Source organism: Haemorhous mexicanus, chromosome 1, assembly GCF_027477595.1.
Source record: "Haemorhous mexicanus isolate bHaeMex1 chromosome 1, bHaeMex1.pri, whole genome shotgun sequence".
Taxonomy (NCBI): Eukaryota; Metazoa; Chordata; class Aves; order Passeriformes; family Fringillidae; genus Haemorhous; species Haemorhous mexicanus.
The window spans coordinates 70,966,589-70,987,696 of NC_082341.1; the positions used below are offsets into that span (position 1 = coordinate 70,966,589).

General features: G+C 40.0%; 1 protein-coding gene across 1 annotated transcript; it reads right to left on the reverse strand.

The window, feature by feature from the left end:
- Positions 1 to 65: 65 nt before the first annotated feature.
- Positions 66 to 19,237, reverse strand: BPHL (biphenyl hydrolase like). Its single transcript, XM_059853444.1, has 7 exons — positions 18,995 to 19,237; positions 16,027 to 16,130; positions 13,850 to 14,016; positions 9,533 to 9,686; positions 7,090 to 7,221; positions 3,319 to 3,442; positions 66 to 288 (listed from the first exon to the last, which is right to left on the reverse strand). The coding sequence occupies exons 1-7, from the start codon at positions 19,102 to 19,104 to the stop codon at positions 201 to 203; spliced, it is 879 nt and encodes a 292-aa protein (XP_059709427.1). The 5' UTR covers positions 19,105 to 19,237; the 3' UTR covers positions 66 to 200.
- Positions 19,238 to 21,108: the final 1,871 nt, after the last annotated feature.

Genomic DNA, 21,108 nt, shown 5'->3' on the forward strand with positions numbered 1-21,108 from the left:
CAGAAATCTTGCACTACAGTGATATGCTCTGATTGTTGAGGCTTACGTGCTCTTAAGACATATGCTTCTCATGCAAATTTGTTTAATGTTTTTCTTACATGACTCAAACCGACCTATAACATCGTTGCAAACGGAAATTCCAACCAAAATTCCTAAACAAGGCAAAGGCTAAGCACCTCTGACTTGTTTTATGGTTCATGTCAGCGTAGGAAATTTTCCACTTCTCTGTTGAAATCCTTTGCAAAACGCAGGTGTAAATTATGCTTTCCTTCTGGCATCAGAAGCAACCTTAAAAGAGAAAAAAAACTCCACTGATTATACATTTTATTTTGTGAGTTTAGGTAATTAAAATGCTTGCTTCATTTTCCTTGGTCTTGGTTGCTCAGTAAGGAATTGTAGTAACTCTTATTTTAAGTACTGTCCTTATGTATGTGGTTGGAATGTGAACCACAGCAACAGTTGGACCAGCAAGCATACTACTTGTCCCACTCTGGGGAGGATAAAATAAGCCTAAACCAAATTTTTGTGTCCTAGACCCAGTTTCTAGAAAACCTTAGGGTGATCTTCAGAGAAGATAAGTTCCAAAACTTATGTAAGATGCATCTTTTAAAGGCATGTAAAGTACCTGAGCACTTCTGCTTCTTTCAGAGAATAGTAATTGTGCCGGGCAGTGAAACGTAGAGTTCTTGTCATTACCCAAACTTGGTTAGTATTTGTACTTTGTCTAATCTTTCTGAAAAAAGACAATCCAAAACTAAAACCATTCATCCATTAAAATAAAAATGGAAGTCAGACATTCCCTGCCTATACCAAAAGCTTAGAAGTAGTACCTGTGAATAAGGTTAATTTTTTATAATATGAATATGGTCTGACATGCCTAAAATTCTACTTATTTTTGCTTTCTGAGACAAAATTTATACACCAAGGATGTACACTTCTTTATATGGAGGTGGGGAATTCTTTAAATTGTTTTGTTCTTCCTCACACTAAGCAGTTGCTATAGAGCTGGAACCATTTTGACTGATACTATGTTGCCTTCATGTCCAAGTCCCACTAGAACAAATGGGATCGACCTCCTTTTGGTGGCTGATGAGTGCTGTTTTGTTTTGGGAAAGAGCAGCAGCATGTGAACATACCCAGCTTGTCTAGTGAATTCTGTGAATTTCATGAGGTCTGTTTCTTGAAAGGTAAGCAGCACACAGACGCACAAACTAAAGCACTGTGCATGCTATTTCCTATTGCCATTAATGCTTCTGACTATTGCAATGCTACCAGACTCCAGCCATGCCATGCAAACGCAGAATGATGGCACACTCTTTCACCAGGAGAGAAACCAGCAATATATCTGCACTATAATCAGAAGAAGTTTTTTCTACTTTACTACTAGATAAAAGTCAAGGCAAGAAAAACTGATGGTGGAAGCATGTGTTATTGAAAATGTTCTGTATTTAGGCTTTTCTTTCTGCTTCACAATGGAAAATGGATTTCCAATGTAACCAGGAAAGAATAGGACCATGTGCCCAAGCATTAATTTCTGAGAACACCATTAGTCTCGTTTCTTTTCTGACAAATAAGCTTACAGGGGAGCACTTCAGCACAAAGGCATGCAAAGAATCACTGTTTTACTTTTTATTGGATGGCAATTTCTGACAGTGTTTCCTCTTTGACTTGTCTTCCAAAGAGAAGCTATCAGATTCTTGTCTGTTTTCTTGGGATAATTTGCCTTAGTCAGCAACTGGAGTACTTTGGAGCTCAGTGAAACCAAGCAGCTGAACAGGGCATGTAGGAGTGACAAACCAGCAGACGTGAAATAAAACACCTGCGTGTGATTGTTAGGAAGATCTCTTGTTCTCATTTTTCCTGTAGCAGAATGCATTACTATAATCAGCAGTGATCATAGTAATTCATTCTTTTGAGATATCATTCATTTTTGCTCTGAGATGACACCAGCAAAACAGTTCCCTACACTTTGCATTCATAAAAATGCTTTTTTTCCCCCTCTCCACTACTTCTGTTCTCCGTTGCTAATTATCACAGTCTGTTATTAAGAAGTAATAGAATGCTTGCATTTGTGTGCAGATTCATGAAGAAAATTCAGCTGGTAAAATCCCAGCTTTTTATAAGAAGTCTTTCTGGAATTTTCAGGTTGTGCTGGTTTTTGGATGCGATAGAGTCAATTTTCTTCACAGTAACTGTTAAGGGGCTGTGTTTTAGATTTGTGCTGGAAATAGTGGTGATAATACAGAGCTGTTTCTATTATTGCAGAGCAGGGCTTGCACAGCATCAAGGCCTTCTCTGCTGCTCGTACTGCCCCAATAGGGAGGAGACTGGGTGAGCACAAGGAGTTGGGACGGGACAGAGCTGGGACAGCTGACCCAAGCTGACCAAAGGTATATTCCATGCTATATGGCATTGTGCTGAGCATACAGAGCTGGGGAAAGAAGGAAGGGGGATGTTTGGAGGGATGGCATTTGTCTTCCCAAGTAACTGCTATGTGTGATGGACCCTGGCTTTCCTGAGGATGGCTGAACACCAGCCTGCCTGAGGGAGGAGTGAGTTAAGTCCTTGTTTTACTTTGCTGGCATGTGTGGCTTTTGCTTTAGCTATTAATCTGTCTTTATCTCAACACATGAGGGTTTTTTTTTCCTGTTTTTACTCATCTGATTCTGTCCCTGATCCCATGAGTCAGGGAGTGAGCAGTACTGAGTTGCCATTTCGGGTTAAACCACAACATGCATGAAGCAGATTTTTCTCGTTTATATAGTAACGTTTCTGAGCACACCTGTACATTTCTTTTCCTCATTCTGCTTTTCTTAAAAACATTGAAAATTCATGGGACAGGTGGAAACAGAATCTCTGAGGTTGTTCACATTATTAGGGCAGAGCAAACAGAAGTAAACTATGTTTCTCTCTCTAATAACTGGGAATCTCTCTCCTTTAAGAGCACCTAAATTCCCCGTTCTACTGAATGGGACAGAAATGAGGTCTCTCATAGCAAAAAGAATGCAGTGGTCATAACAACAACTTTGCTTGCTTTGATAAAGCTTAGGGAGTAGTAGTTCTGTTTGCATAGTGGAAAGAGGAAAAGGAACTTAGTTTCACTCAGAGGGCTTTAGGAAGGAGCTTATTAAAATACTGTACTTTTTCCATTTCAAGAAAAGTCCAGCTACCCTATTTGCATTGTAACTTGCTAGGGAAGTTTAGAATAGCTCTCTGTGTGGCAGAGACAACGAGTGCAAATACTTTTTTTTAAACAGTGAGTTTGAACTACTTCATTCCTTCAACAACGGTTTATAAAAATTCCATCATTTAACTTACCGAGAGCCTTTGATGTGCTTATGAATGTATTCTGCATGAGCTTGTGGGACCAAAGGGTCTTTCTCACCATGAATTATAAATGTGGGACATTTAATATCTGGCAGCAACTGTTGGCAGATATTACCTAGGGAGAAAACAAACGAAGGTCATGCTTTAGTTTAAAATTGTATGAAAGATGAAACTGCTTCCATAAAGGACTCTGAACTCCATTGGGTTCTAGCTATTGCCTTTCCTTGTGGATTGTGTGTGATTAATCTACAGAACTATGTAAGCAGGACTACAATTAACATTTCTTTCTCCAAAATCTTACTTCACTGCAATTTGCTCCATTAATGGATACTAGCACAAAAGGATACAGAGAATGAAGTACTTCTGTTGCACATTTCCCCCAGGCTTCCTTTGACTCTTCAAAGCCAATACATGAAACTCATTCTCAGCTTTGTTCTTTTCAGCCTCAGAATTTTATGGCCCTCACGTTAAGCTGGATTTGGATACAGCAGTTGTCAGGTTACAAGATTTGCTACTTTTTTGGAAGAAATTAACTTAGGCTGTAGTCATACCTGCTGCACTTCACAGGCCCATTGCTCTCTGCAATGTTCTAATGGTCTGCCCCCGGCTGGATGCCAAGCAACTACCTAAGCCTCTCCATCACTCCTCTCCATAAGTGGACAGGGGCGAGAAAACAGAATGAAAGGTTCCTGAGTTGAGATAAGTTCCAGGAGAGAGCACTCACTGAATACCATCATGGGCAAAACAGACTCAGCTCAGGGATATTAATTGAATTTATTACTAACAAAATCTGAGCAGGATAGTGAGAAGTAAAATAAATCTTAGAAGCTTCTTCCTGGGTTCTACCTCCTGTCCCTCTGTGGCGCAGGGAGATGGGGAGTGGGGGTTGTGGTCAGTTCATCACAGGTTCCTGCTGCTTCTCAGGAGTCCTTCCACTGCTCCAGTGTGGGGTCCCTCCCACAGGAAACAGTTCTCCATGAACTTCTGAAACATGAATCCATCCCACAAACAGTGGTTCCCCACAAACTGCTGCAAGGTGAGTCATCTTTCCACAGGGTGCAGCCCTTCAGGCACAGCCTGCTCCAGCATAAGGCCCCCACTGGGTCATAAGTCCTACCAGGAAACCTGCTCCAGTGTGGGTTCCTCTCTCCATGGGTCTGCAGGTCCCAGCAGGAGCCTGCTCCAGCATGGATTTCCCACAGGTACACAGCCCTCTCTTGGGCATACACCTGCTCTGGTGTGGGCTCCTCCAAGAGGTGCAGGTGGATCCCTACATCCCTGTGGACCTCCATGGGCTGCAGGGTCACAGCTGCCTCACCGGCATCTACACCATGGGCTGCAGGGAAATCTCAGCTCGAGCTGAGCACCTTCTTCACTTACTCTTTCACTTCCTTCTTCACTGACCTTGGTTGTTGCATAGTTGCTCCTCTCACATATTCTCACTCTGCTCTTCTCTGGCTGCAGTAACATCTGTACAGTAACTTTTTTTCCTTCTTAAGTAGGTTTTCACAGAAGTTCTACTGCCATCACTGCTTGGCTTGGCCTTGGCCAGTGGTATGTCCATCTTGGAGCAGGCTGGCATTGGTTCTGCCAGACACAGAGGAAGCTTCTAGGCACCCTGCAACCCTCCTGGTACCAAAACTTGGCCATGCAAACCCAGCACAAATGCATAACTGTTTGATATGAATTGTACTAAATCTATTCCAAAGTTATTTTCCCTGCTCATTCATAATTTTGTTTTCTAGTCTTTAATCTCATTAGAAGTAATTTTAATGGTTTTACTAAGAGACTTTTCTGAATTTTCTCCCTTTTTCTTCCTCATTTCTTGGTAAACAAGTTTCCAAACTCACTGCCTAAATTCCCACTTTCTTGCAAGGCAATCTTTGAGTAAAACATCCTTGATGGGCTTTATTTTCCATTTTTCTTTGGGAAAACTTTGACTATTTGCAGTTGTCACCTTGCAGCTACCAACAGCTGTAAGATTAATGCTCATACATGCACACTTTCCTTAGCTCTAAAGTCAGAGACTGTTTAACAGTTTTTCCAATTGTTTGGTTATTTATGCAGCCTTTGTTTGCAGTTCTACTGGTTGAATATTTTCATTTAGAATATTTTAACCACAGTCCTCTAATACGTGCAGAAATGTTGACTATTTTTCAGAACAAGCTCCAAGTAAATTTAGGCTATTTATCTAGGAACATAGTTGGCAGTCAAACTATTATTTCCTGGTTTTCAGTCCTAGAACTGTATTGTAATAAAACCATTAAATTATATTTACTCTAAAATTATGGAATAGCAAGAAGAATCTTGGATGTTGCAACTTTATGCAACTTACTCAGTTTCATTAATTGTTAGCTCCTTCTAAAAGTTCATTTCTTATGGTATTTTACACTAAAAGCTGTCTCATTCAAGGAAAACAGTCTAGTTTTAAAAAGAGCTTGAGGTTTTGGCCAACATTGGTTTGCTGTCCTCCTTTTATCTCTGATGGGTTTTATTAACACCTTTTCTTATATCTGCTGTATCTGTGCCTTTGTTACAGTGTTTTAACTCTAATTGCAAGGTGGCCTGTTTGTCATCTAAGTTGGAAAACTGGTTTTCCCCTGGAAAAAACTCTGCACTCAGATAGCTGCTCATCTCTTGCAGCAAACATTAGGCTTCTCCCAATATCTGACCCAGTTTCAGCATCTAGGTAATTCAGACCCTTGTTACATGTTTCTTGGTAGCTTCTCTTTCACAGTCACTTTATCTCAGTGTCTGAGGCATGTACAGGCAGTGAAGGGATGTCACAGATACAGATTCACCAGCCTGGGCTTTGCACTTCAGAAAAAAATAGTTTTAAGGAGATTCCAGAAAAGCTAAAATAAAATTGGAACATCATTTGTTACATCACATTACTGGGAAAAGTCCTAGTCCTGTGTCGATACTATACAAAAATTTATGGAAAAAATATGACATGAAGGAATGTTTTCCTTGTAGTACCTGCTGCCTGTTAATGTACATTACCTCTCTCATCTTTCTTTATGAGAGTTACAGGAAAAGGTGCATAAGAGTTACAAACTCCTTTTTTTAATACATTATGTATTACTGCTTTAGGCAAATTAAAAGAAAATTCCCTCTGAATCAAAATAGAACTGCAGATTATTATTCATAATATCCTTGGCTGAAAAGGTCTATGAAGAGTAATTGCAGAAATCTTCAGGGATAAACAGTTATATTGTGTAGTTTTGTTTTTAAACACCTGAGCTGCTTCAACAGTGTTTTTAAAATGTGGTTTTTTAATTCTGAGTTCTGAAAATCTGAAGTCCCTTCTTTTTTAACTCACATGCTACAAGGTTTGAAAGAGTTCTTCTCTTTTGCAAAAAGTGGAAAGAGCATGCCTTACTTTTGGTACATCTTAACTATGTCACCAAGAGATAATCCTTTGACACAGAGACAGAAGAGGAGAGAAAGATTCTGCCTGAGTAGAATCCTTCCTATTTAGTCTGCACAAAAGCAATGACTTACTTAATAGTGCAGTTTTGTGGTGGAACAAGAGGAGAGCCTCATCAGCTAATGTTTTCCAGAAATGTTTGCCTTCGTACCTTTCTGGTTCTGTGACCTATCTACACAGTAATTGTGTTATTCCTGAGTGTGAGTCAGACCCAGCTTTCTGCCATATGCAGAGTCCTTCTTTTATTGGCTGCTAGAAGAACCGCTAGATTTTTTTTATCCAGAACTGCTTGCTACTCTAATTGCCTCAGTTCAACATTGTCAAAGCCTTACCATCTGAATTTTCAGCAAAGCGTGATATTCCATCTACCCAAGCCTCACAGGTTTCTGCCAAGTACTTATGTCCATACAGCTCTTCCAGTGGTTTCTTGACCTTTTCACTCCATTTTGAAACATCTCGGATGCCTGCATAAAATAAAGTTGAAATGTTATGTCCTTTCCAGCAAAAAGGTACAAACCACACCTAATTTGGCAAGTTCTCAAACCAGACTGCAAATACGTATTTCAAACTTGAAACTGCAATGAATATTTCAAATAATTCATAGTATGGAAAGAGTGTAAAAAAGACAGTTGTGCAACCTCTGCTGTGGTCTTCTCAGTTGTAGAGGAACATCTTGTTATTATGGTCACAAGGAAAAACAGAAAAAACATAATATTCAAAGGACTCAGTCCTAAAACTTCTGATGGTTCTTTCTGGAAGGCTTTCAAAAGAGAAGGTCAAAGGCTACCTTGTGTATAAAAATGTTTCATAACAGTGTTCTAGACCTGGCAGTTCTTTTTCATATCCTCTAGCCTTTTGCATCAACTCATGGATGGAAGTTCTTCCATGGCTCCTACCAACTCTCAGAGGAAGGAAGCTCTTACTAAGGCATTCCAGCAAGCTGACATCATGGTACATTTGCCATAGTTTTGGACAAAAACAAGTGACTCAGTAGAGATCTGTGACTCATGGCAGGCTGGCTAAAACTGTACAAATAATCTGACATTTTATTTATTTATTTATTTATTTATTTATCAGATTTTTCAATTTTTTTCCCTCTAAAATTTTTGGTACTGCTCACAAACTAGGTATTCAAAAGGGTTATTTTAACTAAACTGTATTCCTGCTGTACAGCTTTGTACTGACAAAATCTGAAACAAAGTTGGCACAGTAGAGAACAGGACAGTACTGAATCATCAAACTGCAAAATATGCCACTAGCAAAGGTTTTAATTGGTTTCAAAAGGGAATTAAGGGAAGAAAGGAATGAGGTGTTAATTAACAAAGAGAACCTGTCTAGCCAAATGACAAAGGTAGCAGTGACTGAAAGTGTTTTGTAACAGCATCTGATTGGAAATGAGTCTGCTCACCCTGGGCTAGGTGCTACAGAACAATGGTTTCCCATATATAATCTACTGTTTTATCCTTGTGGCTGGCATTAATTTAAAAAGAGAAGGGAGAAGTCAATGTTGAAAGGACACAGAAACCAAACCAACACCTTTCTTTCCTGCCAAACCCTCCAATGCAGCTGACATGCACTGATAAGCCAGTTGTAGAAGACTTGTGCTGCTACTCTCTGATCTGTCAGCCAGGGAGAGATGTTCAAAGCAACAATTCACAAAGGCCAAAGGCCAATATTGCAGTGGGTGCTCCATGTAAATAGGGTGCTTTTTGTTGTTCTGGGGTTTTTAAAATTTTTATTTTACATTTGAGTCCCTTGTGCAGGGAAGAGATGTTCAATTCATAGTTATACAAGAAAAAAATCATAAATAAAAAAACATGTAAAGAAATAAAGCATTTTACAGAGCTAAAAAGCATTTTGCTTTCTGAACTAAAAAATATATTACTCATGCTACTCCACTTTTAGTATAGGTGAGGTAAATACAGATGTGCAATATATACACTTGTAATTTTGCTGAAGCCAGAGAGATTTCACAGCTGGTATAAATCAAACTCCAGTCACTAAAATGAAGCTATACTGAGTTACATTTGTTGAGAGCTGGCATGGTTAACTCTTTTCATTTCTATGTTCAACAGGAAATACGGCCCCTTTCTGAGTTGACCAGCCATTTCTTCCTATTTTTTCTTTATAGTGAGCAGTGATCTCAGATTCTATTTCACATGAGTGGAATAAGGATCAGAAATTCCATATTTCTTTACTTTGCAAAGGTTTTCTAATGATAATAATTAACTCTGAAGGAATGCAAATGGTAAAGACACCTTGGGACATTTACTTGAATGATTCATTTGCTTCCTGAACTTAAAAGGTAAATTATGAACTTGTTTTCTTACTGTCTATATTATATAGCCCCTAGAGGCAAAAACTGTAATGAGCTAGCCCAGTAATTATTTGTGGACCCAGTTTTAAAAAGGTTGGGCAAGATGTGAGATAAGAAATCAAACCTGGGGTTTGATAGCATTGTTTGGAATTTAGTTTTAGAAATTTGTTATAACAACAAAACTTTGACTTTCTGAAAACTGCTGATAAGCTATTGTAACTTCTGCCTTTCATCAGGCTAAGTTGGTAAGGGCTTGTTAAAAATCTATTATATTACCCTTAGAGTAATTGTTAGAGAGTTTCTCACTATAACTTTAAGCTATCCCTATACCTCACAATGCAGTGAATTTTGTGTCCTGTCTCTCTAGGTTTGTTGTGTCCTCAGCTCTGTCTCCACTTAGCTGTCACATGACTAAGACCCTTGGGTCAAGTAGAAAGTAAAATAATTAATTTACATACCATTGTAAATTCTCACATCCTCTTGAGTAACACTGGCATTTGCTCCCCAGACAACCAACTTGTGGATAAGATTTGGGTACCTTGCAGCAGCAATGAGAGCTGTAATTCCACCATCACTCCACCCCAGCAGGGAGAACTTCTTAAACTTCAGTGCCTTGATTCATACAAGAAAGTTATATGCAAATCATCAGCTGGCTTTACAGCCAAATGTCAAATATTTCTTGAAAATGAACTGTAATGTTTTAGGCACAACACTACATAGTTGAACTATAGTTAGCTTTTATAATTAGAAAACATAATTTTCTTGCTATACATAAAAATGCTTAAAAAAAGTCAAATTTAGAAAACAAGAAATTACACCTGCCATTGTCAATTTTCTATAACTCTTTAATGAAATGGGCAGTAGTCCTATTAGATTCTTGATGCATTTTAAAAAGCCCTTCAAAAAAAGAAAAGCTGATTTAAAATGGAGAGTAAAGACCTTTTCAGAAAGCCTGATGATATGAAGAATCCATGGATTCTCTTGGTATGAAGTTGGCAAAGACTACCACAGTGTGGATGGTAAGCAATCCAAGATTAAGCTAAACTTAAGAAAAAGTCTAAGACTTGAAAAATGGAAGCCAGTGATCTGGTTTACTGATGCTATCTGAGCTTTAAAAAAATCTGCTTTTTGGTAACAACCAAAAAACACCTAAAGTATTTTCTGAAGGATTGTATAAAATTTTAGTTGCTTATTCACATTTTCTGAAGCTTGTAAGTGTATATTTGAAATGTTACTTCACGGTCAGTTGTGATTTCAAACATTAATAACTAAATTCCTCTTTCTTCAAAAGGAAGGCTTAGGGCAAAAAATATGACAACCAAGACCTTAATTCATTCTGACCAGCGACAGGACCCAAAGGGAATGGCATGAAGCTCTGTTGGGGGAGGTTTAGGTTGGATATCAGGAAAAGGTTTTTCACAAAGAGGGTGGTCGGGCACTGGAACAGGCTCTGCAGGGCAATGATCACAGCACCAAGCCTGACAGAACCCAAGAAGTGTTTGGACAGTGCTCTCAGGCACATGGTGTGACTCTTGGAGCATCCTGCACAGGGCCAGGAGTTGTACTCCATGATCCAGATGGGTCCCTTCCAACTCAGCATGTTCTGTGATTCTATGATAATGCTTTCTACTAGAATTTGAAAACCTTGTTTCCTCATAAATCACTATATGTCAAAGGGAGTACTGATAGTCACAGGTGAGAGAATTTTGTGTGTGTTATGCTCAGTGGAGAAAGAGTAGGGAAGGTAAAGGCACTCCTCTGAAGGTTGTAGAGGGACGATGGTGAACCAATGGTTCAATGGTTAAGCAATACTTGAAGTTTTGCATATAGCAACTGCGGTTTGTGAACTCATTCACAAGAAAATATATTTTGCAGTGTTTTTTGCTTTTGTTCTGCAGAAATTACACCTTTTTAGATGTAATTAAGGAGTATATTGTACTTTTGGAGGAAAAAGATCAAGTTAGTCGAATGAGTTGCTTTCGTGCTTGGTGATGTCGGAAGTCCAGGCTGGCTTGGTTGTGACAGAAGAAAACAAAAATGCAGGCAAATGAGAGAAACAACTACAGAGGGAGAAAAAGAAGTTTCTACTTTGCTTGTAAACTTAATGCTTAAGTGAGTCACAACTTTACTAATCAACTTGACATTTAGTAGACTTCTATCCCTATAAAGTTTTTTCTGGTTTTGGCTTTATCCTCAGTATTCTGCTCACTGTAGTTTTCACCAATTTTAGATTTCACTCTGCAAAGCTGCAACTACTAAACAGAAAATAAATAAGGTAGGGGAAAGAAAGGGACATGTAAAGTAAGAGCTCATAGCAAGCAAAGAGAACTTTGAATTTTTGCAGCTGATCAGAAGTTGGCCCTGGTCTGATGAAGAGGTAGTTCATCTTAGCCCAGCTTTCACTATTGTGCTGCTCAAGGGCTCCTGGTATGTTGGCAGCAGTGCTTGTAAAGCTTAAATTTTGATGTTGCTACTGTTCATCTATTGCCAATAGCAAATGATGGAGCTCAAAGCTGGCCGATGGATGGAATAGCTGATTAAATTTTCGTTCTTCATGCCAGGTTATTTGAGATCTATTTGCCTCCAGTATTTCTCGTGTTTACTAGCCTTTATCTTGATGCATTCTTTGGGCTATCTCAGGATGCCTTTCCAGCAGGAGGAATTTAATTTATCCTTTGCAGCCTTCAGAAAACAATGTGATGTAACAGATGTGCTGGATAAGGTGCGCACTTTTGCTTGCTTTAATTTTTAACTATTTACAGTACAGGTTGCTAAACTAACATGGGTAATAACCTGAAAGCTGATTGCACAGCAGAGTTTTGTAGGTGATTTTGTGCTGCCTTTAGTCAGTAAGTGAAAAAAATTTCTTTTGTAGTCACCCCCTCCATCCAGGCCTATGTGAAATGCAATCCAATGACCACATACAACAGTGAGCTGCAATACAACATCACTCTGCACTGCATGCATGCTTTCACTGCATCACAGGGAGTGTAGCACAAGCAAAAGTTGCACTTGGTCTACAAAAACATACAGAAACCCAAGCCCATTCTTTTGCTAGGACAGTGGCTCTGAAGAGTAAGAACTTCTTAAATATCAACACTACTTATTTCCCTATGATTGTTCTAATGCTATTGGCTTTGCTAGCAGTAAACATTGGGGTGGAGGGCAGTAAAGTGAGCTCAGGTGCATTACACTCCTTTTATTTCAATTAAACTCCTTCACAGAACACAAACAGAGATACAGAACAGTGTCTTCTGCATAAAGGTCCTAAATACTCTGCAGAATTTCAGGTTTAGTTATTTCTCAGAAACCTTGCATCACTCACAGCTCCAGCAGAGACACCAGAATCTGAAGGAGACTAGAAAAAAGGTTCTGAAGGCTCACCCATATGGATGTGTTTTTTGTCTGATTGTAGGCAGGATGATGTATTTAAAGCATTATATTCTGGAAATCATAGTTGGAATGATTCCTTGGGATTTGTGCTATCCTTTATAATATCCTAAAATAGCAGCTAGCCACCCACACGTGGAAACACTTTAGTAAGTTGTTATTATATGCTTATATTGAGAAACATCTTCAAAAAAACAGGATGCTATGCCTCATTTGCTTTGGCAGCTCTAGAGACTGGTAGGCTGCTGTTCCATTTGGCTGGAAGTTACACCGTTACATTCTTTTGGGGAAAGATCTGTTTAATATTTTGCATTTATTAGTATTTGATCAGAGACAAGAAAGGGCGACAACCATTTAGACTGCAAGTTTGTCACCTATTCATGGCAGCATCTTTATTTTCTTTGCAAGTGTAGCAGAAGAAATTGAAGATTTACAGTACAGAGAGATAGCTTTTACAGTTAGAGGGCAAATCTGTGTCTTAATCCCGATTCTGCTGTCAGACTTAGTTTGTTTCACTATGCAGAATCCACCTGGAAGGCCACATTTCCATTTTCAGATGGGTTTTCAGCAAGGTTATTGTTTATTACAGAAATACAGTTGGACTGACTGTCTGAATCCTGCCTCATATTTTTGGAATTTTAATGCTCTGCCAATTTTCTTTACATGACCAAAGAGACTGTATATCTTAATATAAAAAACCAGAATATTAGTTAAATCTAAACCAGAAAATAGTGTCAGCAGTTATAGGACAGAATAAAAGAGAAACACAGATTTGAATTAAAAATTCTGCAAGAAGGAGAAATAATGACAGCTTTAGGCCACATTCTTTATAACCACAATAGCTGTATTAATTAGTAAGATTTGGTATGGTCACAGGAAGATTTTGATTTCCCACAAAAATTACTTCAGTAATATGCTGTAAAATGTAAACCATCAAGTTAATTTTTAGAATCAAATGTTGCTTAAAATGGGCTGCTCAAGGCAAAATGCCAAGATTCGATTCCATAGAAAATTTTCTGAGAGCCCTTCAGTTTGGTAATCCCTTCAATTAAATTACTTTGCATAGATTCTGTTTCTTATACACACATTAACTAAACTTATATGGTTCTTGGCTGCAAACCTCTTAGGGCAGGGTCTTAGAATAAAAGCATATTGCTCTATATTAATTCCTACTGCTGAACCTCTGTGCACCTTGCCAAATAGGTGGAAGAAGAAAATATTTTCTGGAATAGTGTGTACATGCTCACTTTTAAGCCTTCATTTGTATGGTCTTTTTATAATCTGCTGTATGCTGGAAAAAACATTCCTCCTTCTCAAAATTTAAGGAAAACAACTTAAAAAAAAAAAAAAGAAAAGAAATAATAAAAATCTCATAATAGATTTACCTGCATAAGATCCACAGCATCTTTTGCATCCCTCTCAAAGAAATCTGGAGGAAAGTCTCGAGATGGAGGAATGGACTTTCCATAACCCCGAGGATCCCAAGCAACAACTGTGAAAAGCTGCTTATTCATAGACTTAAGCTGCGGCCCAAAATCGGTTTGACCACTCCCTGAAACATTATAATTTTTCAATTTTATTAACCACCATACTGCAAATATAGTATACATACTCTAAAGGGAAAATGGGGAAATCTTGTAACTTTATTCCAAATGAGAGATTATCCAACAAGTGAAGTACTCTTTAATTGTAACTATTCATTGCAACTCTTAGACAGGAAGTGCGACAAGTAAAATCTTTAGAAGCATCTGCAGTATGTTCAGAGCAAACCCTTTCTGGTAGGTATGAAAGGTTATCAAGAACAGCATTCTCACCTATGATTAAATGCAGTATCTTAAACTGACGTACATGAGTAGGGATTTATATTTGACAGATTTAAATGTGGGCATTTAATTGCCCAAATTACCCGGGCAATACAGGTGAAACAGAGAGGGCAGGAATATTTTGCTACAAATTTGTAAGTGAAAAGCACTGTGCCAGACAGTTATTATTTGATAAAGCATCTCTATTGATGCTTAAAGCTGACCTTTAAATACTTTGTTGCCTGAGGAGACTGTGGTGACACAGAAGCATAAAATTATATAATTTTATTTTTCTAGTATGTAAAAATAAGCCAAATACAGCCTTTTTTCTGATGCAGAACCATTTCTTTTATTAATTACTCAGATCTTCAAGGGATTTAAAAATTAAGTACTCCTATCTATTGCACTAAGCTATCTATGAATGAAGATAACCTAGCATGAAGGTAAGACTGCAGTTTGTGTTGTGGTCATGTGGTAATAGCATAAAATGCTATTTGATTAAAAATTATTCAAATTAAATGTGCTGAAATATGAAATATATCCGTTGCTATATTAAAAAGGCCATTTAAAGGCATTTAAAAGATTTTTTTCTGTTTACTTGGACAAATCAGTCCTCAGATACCCTCAATAGGTTTAAGTTATAAAAGAGGCTTTATATAGCCTGCTATGATGATAGCAGTGTATGCATAATAATAATCATCATCATCATCAATAATAATAATAATAATATTGGTCACAACTGAAGAAATACTTTATTTCTGTTTAAAGAGTTTGCATTGGCAATAGTATTGCTAATTTAAAAAGCTGTTTAAAATCAATAGATTGAAACATATTTTTCATATTTTGAAATACTAGAAGGATGACTAGTATTAATGTTTTTCCACTCTCCCCTTGAGAATTCTTTGAAAGAAAGAACCCCTCCATGAAGACTTGAAAACGTTGCTGCCAAGAAGAACAAATGTTTCCTGCTCTTCAGTTCTTGACATTTTATCATCTTATCCAGCAATTCAATTAAGCATTTGCCCAACTCTGAGCACAGTTACAGTCCTACTGACAGCCTGCCATGAACCGTTGGTAAGTCTGATGGATCCTTTAGAACTGCAAGAACCCAGAAAAAATAGGTTGTGGTAATTTTAAAAGGTTGTTATCAAAAACAGTGTTTTCAATGGACAGACACCACTTAGGCTAACTGAACCTGTTGTCCATCTCAAAAAACCACTGAGAATCTTAATGATGTTGCACTGAATAAACAAAATGTGAAAATACATCTTTAGGCAAAAAAAAAAAAAAAAAATAACAGTGAGTTTTTCACAATAAACTGTAAGGGTTACATTATGTCTATGAACTCAGTTGGAATCCATCCAGCTTCTAAAGAGGAATGCATAATTCAGCCTGTGTAACAAATATAGCTGACCTGATTTTTCCCCCCATTTCTGCTATTTTCCACCTTGTGTAGCTATTTGCCACCTTTCCTGCACACCACCTTCGCACAGTTAAATCCAAAAGTGCAAGTGACCACTAGGTAAGTCAAGACATTGTATAAAAGGTGCTTGGTAAGATAAATGAAATCTTCTAAAAACTGTTAACTGATGAGAACAACTCTGCATTTTCCCTTCTATTTTAAGTGTAGCATTTTTTTTAATGGCAATGCTCCATAATCAGGTATTGAATACATTACAAAATAGTTTTGTGCATTCTTGCTGGAGACCAAATGGATAAAGAAGTGGTTGCTCTACAAAGACAAGATAAAATCTCCAAACCTAGCATTCCTGGAAGCAGAAGAACTGCATGGCTTCCTTCTCCTGTTTGCTGATAATGCAGGTGGACTCCATTCACTTGGATTTTGGCAGATGTTATTGAAGTACTAAGGACAGGGAAAAAGGAGAGAAATAGGAAAGCATTCAGACAGTTAATTTTAATTACTACCTGGTCACTCCAGGAATAAAGAATAATTACTTTTCCTAGATATTAATGACAGCACTGTGATATTTCAATGGGTCACTTGCCTTTCATCCATGCATGGAAGATTAAAAAAAGCTTCTCAGGAGCAGAGAATTATTCAGTTGTGACCACTATGTAGTATTCATACCTAGGCTAAAGGCTTGGGGGTGGGAAAACAATCTTGATGGTGCAACCAGGAAAATATGAAGGCAGCTTTACATGGCTACAGAAACATTGAAATAAATACATTAGAGAGGAGAAGTCTCATTCTGTCACAGCATAACTTTCAAAATGGCTGGTGTTCACCTTGCTATTACTAAACTGAGCCTCATGATCTGCCAGAGAAACCACAATCTATTGTTGCTGTTCCTCATGAACCATAGGGTCTGCCATGAAAACCACTTTGCACTGAGATGAGAGCAAGAAGAAGAATGTGATAATAATATTTCTGTCAGTGTAATCTCACCAGGAGATAGCGCTTAATTGGAAAATATCACATGAGCAGTAAATCCACTCACTAAAAAATCACCACAGAAACCCACTGTGAGGCCATCTCTCAGCCCCAACACTTAAACCCTTACACTAATCTTCAGTACAAAGCAGGACAAATGTGTAAATGCAAATAAGTGACCCACGAAACTATGTCCAGATACAAACCCCTGGAGAGAAGCAGAAGTAGCACAGATTCAAAGTATCTTCTTAACAGTATAAACCATTACATCTGTTCTCCCAGGCAAATTTGTGCCCTAATGATTGCATAATATCTTTTCAACAGCCTAATTCATTTTATTTAAAGACAATATGACAAAAATCTTGGCATTTGGTTACCTATTGAGTAGCCATAATTTTACCTAGATTAAATATTAATGCCCTATGAGTTCAATCACTGTGAATTTCATGCACATAGAGACATGTTCTTTTCCAGTCTTAGATGTAACAATCTCTATTCCACGATATGCCCTGGGCAATTCATTAACAATTTAATTTTTATATATAAAGTCTAAACTACTTACAGTACATATAGAGTTGAAAGTGGTGGATTATAGGTAAAAACAATCCCACTAATTTAAACCCTTTTCATAGGAAAAATGAACAGTAGCTTGCAAACTCAGGTTCCCAATACATAGGTGGCAGTTAAACCACAGAAACTCTTCAAGACAAAGCCAATTTTGATTTTACATGAAATCTTGGGTCTATGTAACCCATCATGCCACATGCCCCAATAAAAGCTGTGACTGTGCAGAATAGAATCACCTCTTTATGTGATCCAGTCTGAGAATTGGAGTACAAATGCAGATCTGTGGCAAGAGTACAGTTCAAAGAAATTAATTGTGTAATTATTACTTTGGTGAGTTTTGCTGAATTGCTATGCTAACGGGATCCAAATGACAGTATGCCTGTAATGCTAAACTTCCTTATAGTCCGTGTATCACACTTGATGTGGTTTATACACCTCACAATTCAATTTTGCATGTAGCACTCATATGGCTGCCTTAGCCCTTATTGAGTACTGACTTTCACTTTTTTTCTTTATAAGGTTTTTAAAAAATTATTTTTCATATATCATCTTTTGGTTTGTCATTAATTTCAACAGGTATTTTATTATAGTTTACACCACAGTACATCAGCACATTGCTCTTATAAAATTCTAAGAATTATGTGATGGGGTTTTTTGCTTATGATTAATAATTGCCAAACCACTTACAGTTCCTAACAAAACAGAAATAATCAACATCTTGTTACCTTTTTAAAAACAGGTTAGCAATGTACACTTTAATAGACAGAGTTATATATTCTGCTTTCCTGATTCCGATTTTTTTTCACATATTTCTATGTTTTTAGGATTAATTATTAACATCTGGGCCTTGAGAATTTTGCTGAGTCTGTGATGCTTTTCCATTCTTGGATTACGCCTCAGTGTGAAGTCCACTGAAACCCAGAAGTTTAATGCAGAGGGTATTTTCAACACTTTTTGGACTAACAACAAATGAGTTGGGTTTTTTATGCACTAAGAAATTGCATTGGAACTGCCAAGACCTAAGGCATACTTAGTTCCCCAGTATCAAATTTCTGTGAGTTTGAAATCACTTCATCAGTTTTCTTGTCAGCAGGATGACTTCACTTCTGTTAAGTTTTCATAAAGAACGGGGGTTTCTTTTGTTGGTTGACAGAATTGGAAACTCTGGTAAAACAAAACAAAAAACCCACCCTGTTATTTCGAATCGGTGATGTTAAGGTGTATAACTCTTTGAGGAGCATTGGATACAAACTGCCTATGTTTACCAAGGCAGCACAGATGCAGAGTGGGCAGATCTTGTACTTCACCACGTACTCTGTAGGAGTGCAGCTTAACCTGGATACTACCTCTGTTCCAGCTACAATACGACCTGCTCTTTATCTGCGCAAGGGAAAAAAATTATGGTACTATGTCAGTATTCCTCTGCGGAATAAGCAGTATGATATAGATTAGATACATGTGTTCTCTTGGCGACCTCGGCGACCTCCAGGGAGCCCCTTACCAACAGCAGGGGGCCGAGGGCTGGCGGTCAGCGGCACGTCCTGCCCTGCGGGAACCTGGAACGGATCCTTGGAGCGCAGGGAAAGCAGGAGCAGGCTCCTCAGGACACTGCCCTTTGTCACCTCCGCCCTCCCGATCCGATGCACCACCCCCTCTGCTAACACGCTTCGTCCATCCCGCCGCCTGTCTGACAAATATCCCCTTCCCCAAGCCGCGGGAAGGGAGTAAGGAGCTGGGAAAAGGGAGAAGGAAGCGGCGGTGGATTTTACCCGTAGCAGGCGCCCGGTCCCCGGGGCGTGAGCGGCGCTGCCCGGGCGGGCGGCTGCAACTGCAGCAGCGCCAGAGCCCGGAGGGCCCGGCCGGCGCTCCGGCAAAACATTGCACCCAGCGAGGCCGGCCCGGCGGGGAGGGAGAGACGGGGGGCCGGCCCGGCGGGGGGGGGGGAAAGACACGGGGGGTCCGGCCCGCCTCCCGTCCCGTGTCCAGCCCTGCGGGGCCGGCCCGCCTCTCCTCCCGTGTCCTCCCCGCCGGGCGGGAGGCGGGGCCACCTCCAGAGCTCGTCCTGAGAGAGGGGCGGTGCGCTGTCCGAGCTCTGATTGGTGGTCGCCGCTGTCACTCCATGCAGGAAGGGAAGGGTTTGGCTTCTGTGCTGTGGCTCCGCCCCCCCGCGGCTCTGATTGGTCACCGGCGGGAGCTGCGGGGCAGGCGCGGTTTTGTTGGTCCCTCGTGCCGGGTCGTTTCCCGGTTCCTGATCCCGCCTTGGAGCCCGGGAAGGGATAGTGCTGCCCCCGCTTGAGAGCACGAGGTGAAGGTTGAGGGCTTTGCCCTCTCCAGCTGCCCCCAAAAGTAGAGCAGCGCCCAGCGCCGCGCAGGTGCTTGGCTGCACCGTGGGCCGTGGCGGGGAGCGGGGCGCTGTGAGCGCCTCCCTCCTCTTCAACAAGCGGAGACAAACGGAGACGCGGCAGCGCCCGGGGGATCTGCGGGGAGCAGAGATCCCAGTCCCGGGAGATAATGGGGGCTGAAGCCATGAACTGCCCCTCCAGCACTGCCCGTGATGCGGAAGCTCCATGGACTGTGAGAACGCAGAGGACACGGGGTCGTCTGTGGCTCCAGGTCTGCCTGGGCAGCTGGGACACTGAGGGCAGCTCTGGATAGTGCATCCCCCCGCCATGGCCGTGCCTTCAGCGTCTCAGGGTCCAGGCATTCCCAAGCCCGTTGCAGGAATCATTAATCCTGCCTCACCAGTGTTATTTGTAGGGCCTGCTTGTGGGGAACACCTGGAGAAAGGCTTTACCCTGGCGAGTCCTGTACTGAATCAGGGCTGGCCACTTCTGGAGTAGCCTGGCTGCTTTCATTTAATGCAGCACTTGGCCTGGCTTTCCTCTGCATGTTCTCACAATTTGCACCTAAGACATCAGGGAGACCAACTGCTTTCCTTGGTGTCCAGCTGTGTTCATTGCTGTCTGTTCTCCAAGCACAGAGGAGAATGGATGAGTCTGTCACAGCCAGCCAGGGTGATGGTGAAGGAGGCAGTGAGGAAAATAGCAGAAAGCTGCAGAGCTGATACAAAGCTTGAAACTGACCTAAGGTGTCCTGCCTTATACCTGGATGAGAGGAGCTTCCTCAGACAGTGTTACGTATTCCAGCCCAGCAGAAGCTCAGGTGACTGCCCTGAGAGTGAATAGTTGTCAGCCTTCCCATTGCCATATGTGTGCATGGAACTAACAAGTCTTAGAGACGAATGACAGTCATAACAAATCCTAGTGCATAAAGAGATTAAGTCAACTGTATAAGCGTACTGGTTCGGTTTATCCCCTGAGCAGATCAAACCAATTAAGATTAAGGTCTTTAGTATGGATAATTACAAGCAATCCTTCATCAGGACAAGCTGCCTTGGTTCTTGCCTGGTGACATTTACAAGCCCCCGCAGTTTCTTTGGTTCTTGGGCTACTACTCATCTTTGTTGTGAGTCTCACTAAGTTTCTTTCTGGTGGAAAATGACTGGAGGAGATGGCTGACTATTCTGTGGGACAAAGAAGTAGCTTGGTCTACTGCTGTAAATGTATTTTTTTTCCTGAATTCTGCATTTTCTTTGAATCAAAAGCATCTCCTGTCTCGTGTGTCACTATGAGCTTTCAGAGGGAAAGGTCTCCAACTTGTATCCAATTTCATGCCAGTTAAAATGCCTTTCAATCTATGCTTCCTCCATATCAACTATTTATTAAGGCTGAAGGAAACAACAAATTCTCAGAATGTGTTCTGAAGCATGAGGTAGAAAGGGTTTGTCATACAGTGTAGGGGTGGCGGAAGAGCTAAGTAGAAAGGTAAATCCAAATGTCCTTCCCACATGAGAGAAAAGGGAGATGGGAAGATTTATGTACCA

Bases quoted from the DNA above. Each gene is read 5' to 3' on its own strand.
- BPHL (XM_059853444.1), bottom strand. From the start codon at position 19,104: ATGTTTTGCCGGAGCGCCGGCCGGGCCCTCCGGGCTCTGGCGCTGCTG. The intron at 7,222-9,532 runs GTATGTAAATTA...TATTTTATGCAG, and splicing joins GGATGTGAGAATTTACAATG to GCATCCGAGATGTTTCAAAA. The intron at 289-3,318 runs GTAAGTTAAATG...TTCTCTTTTAAG, and splicing joins AAGCACATCAAAGGCTCTCG to GTTGCTTCTGATGCCAGAAG.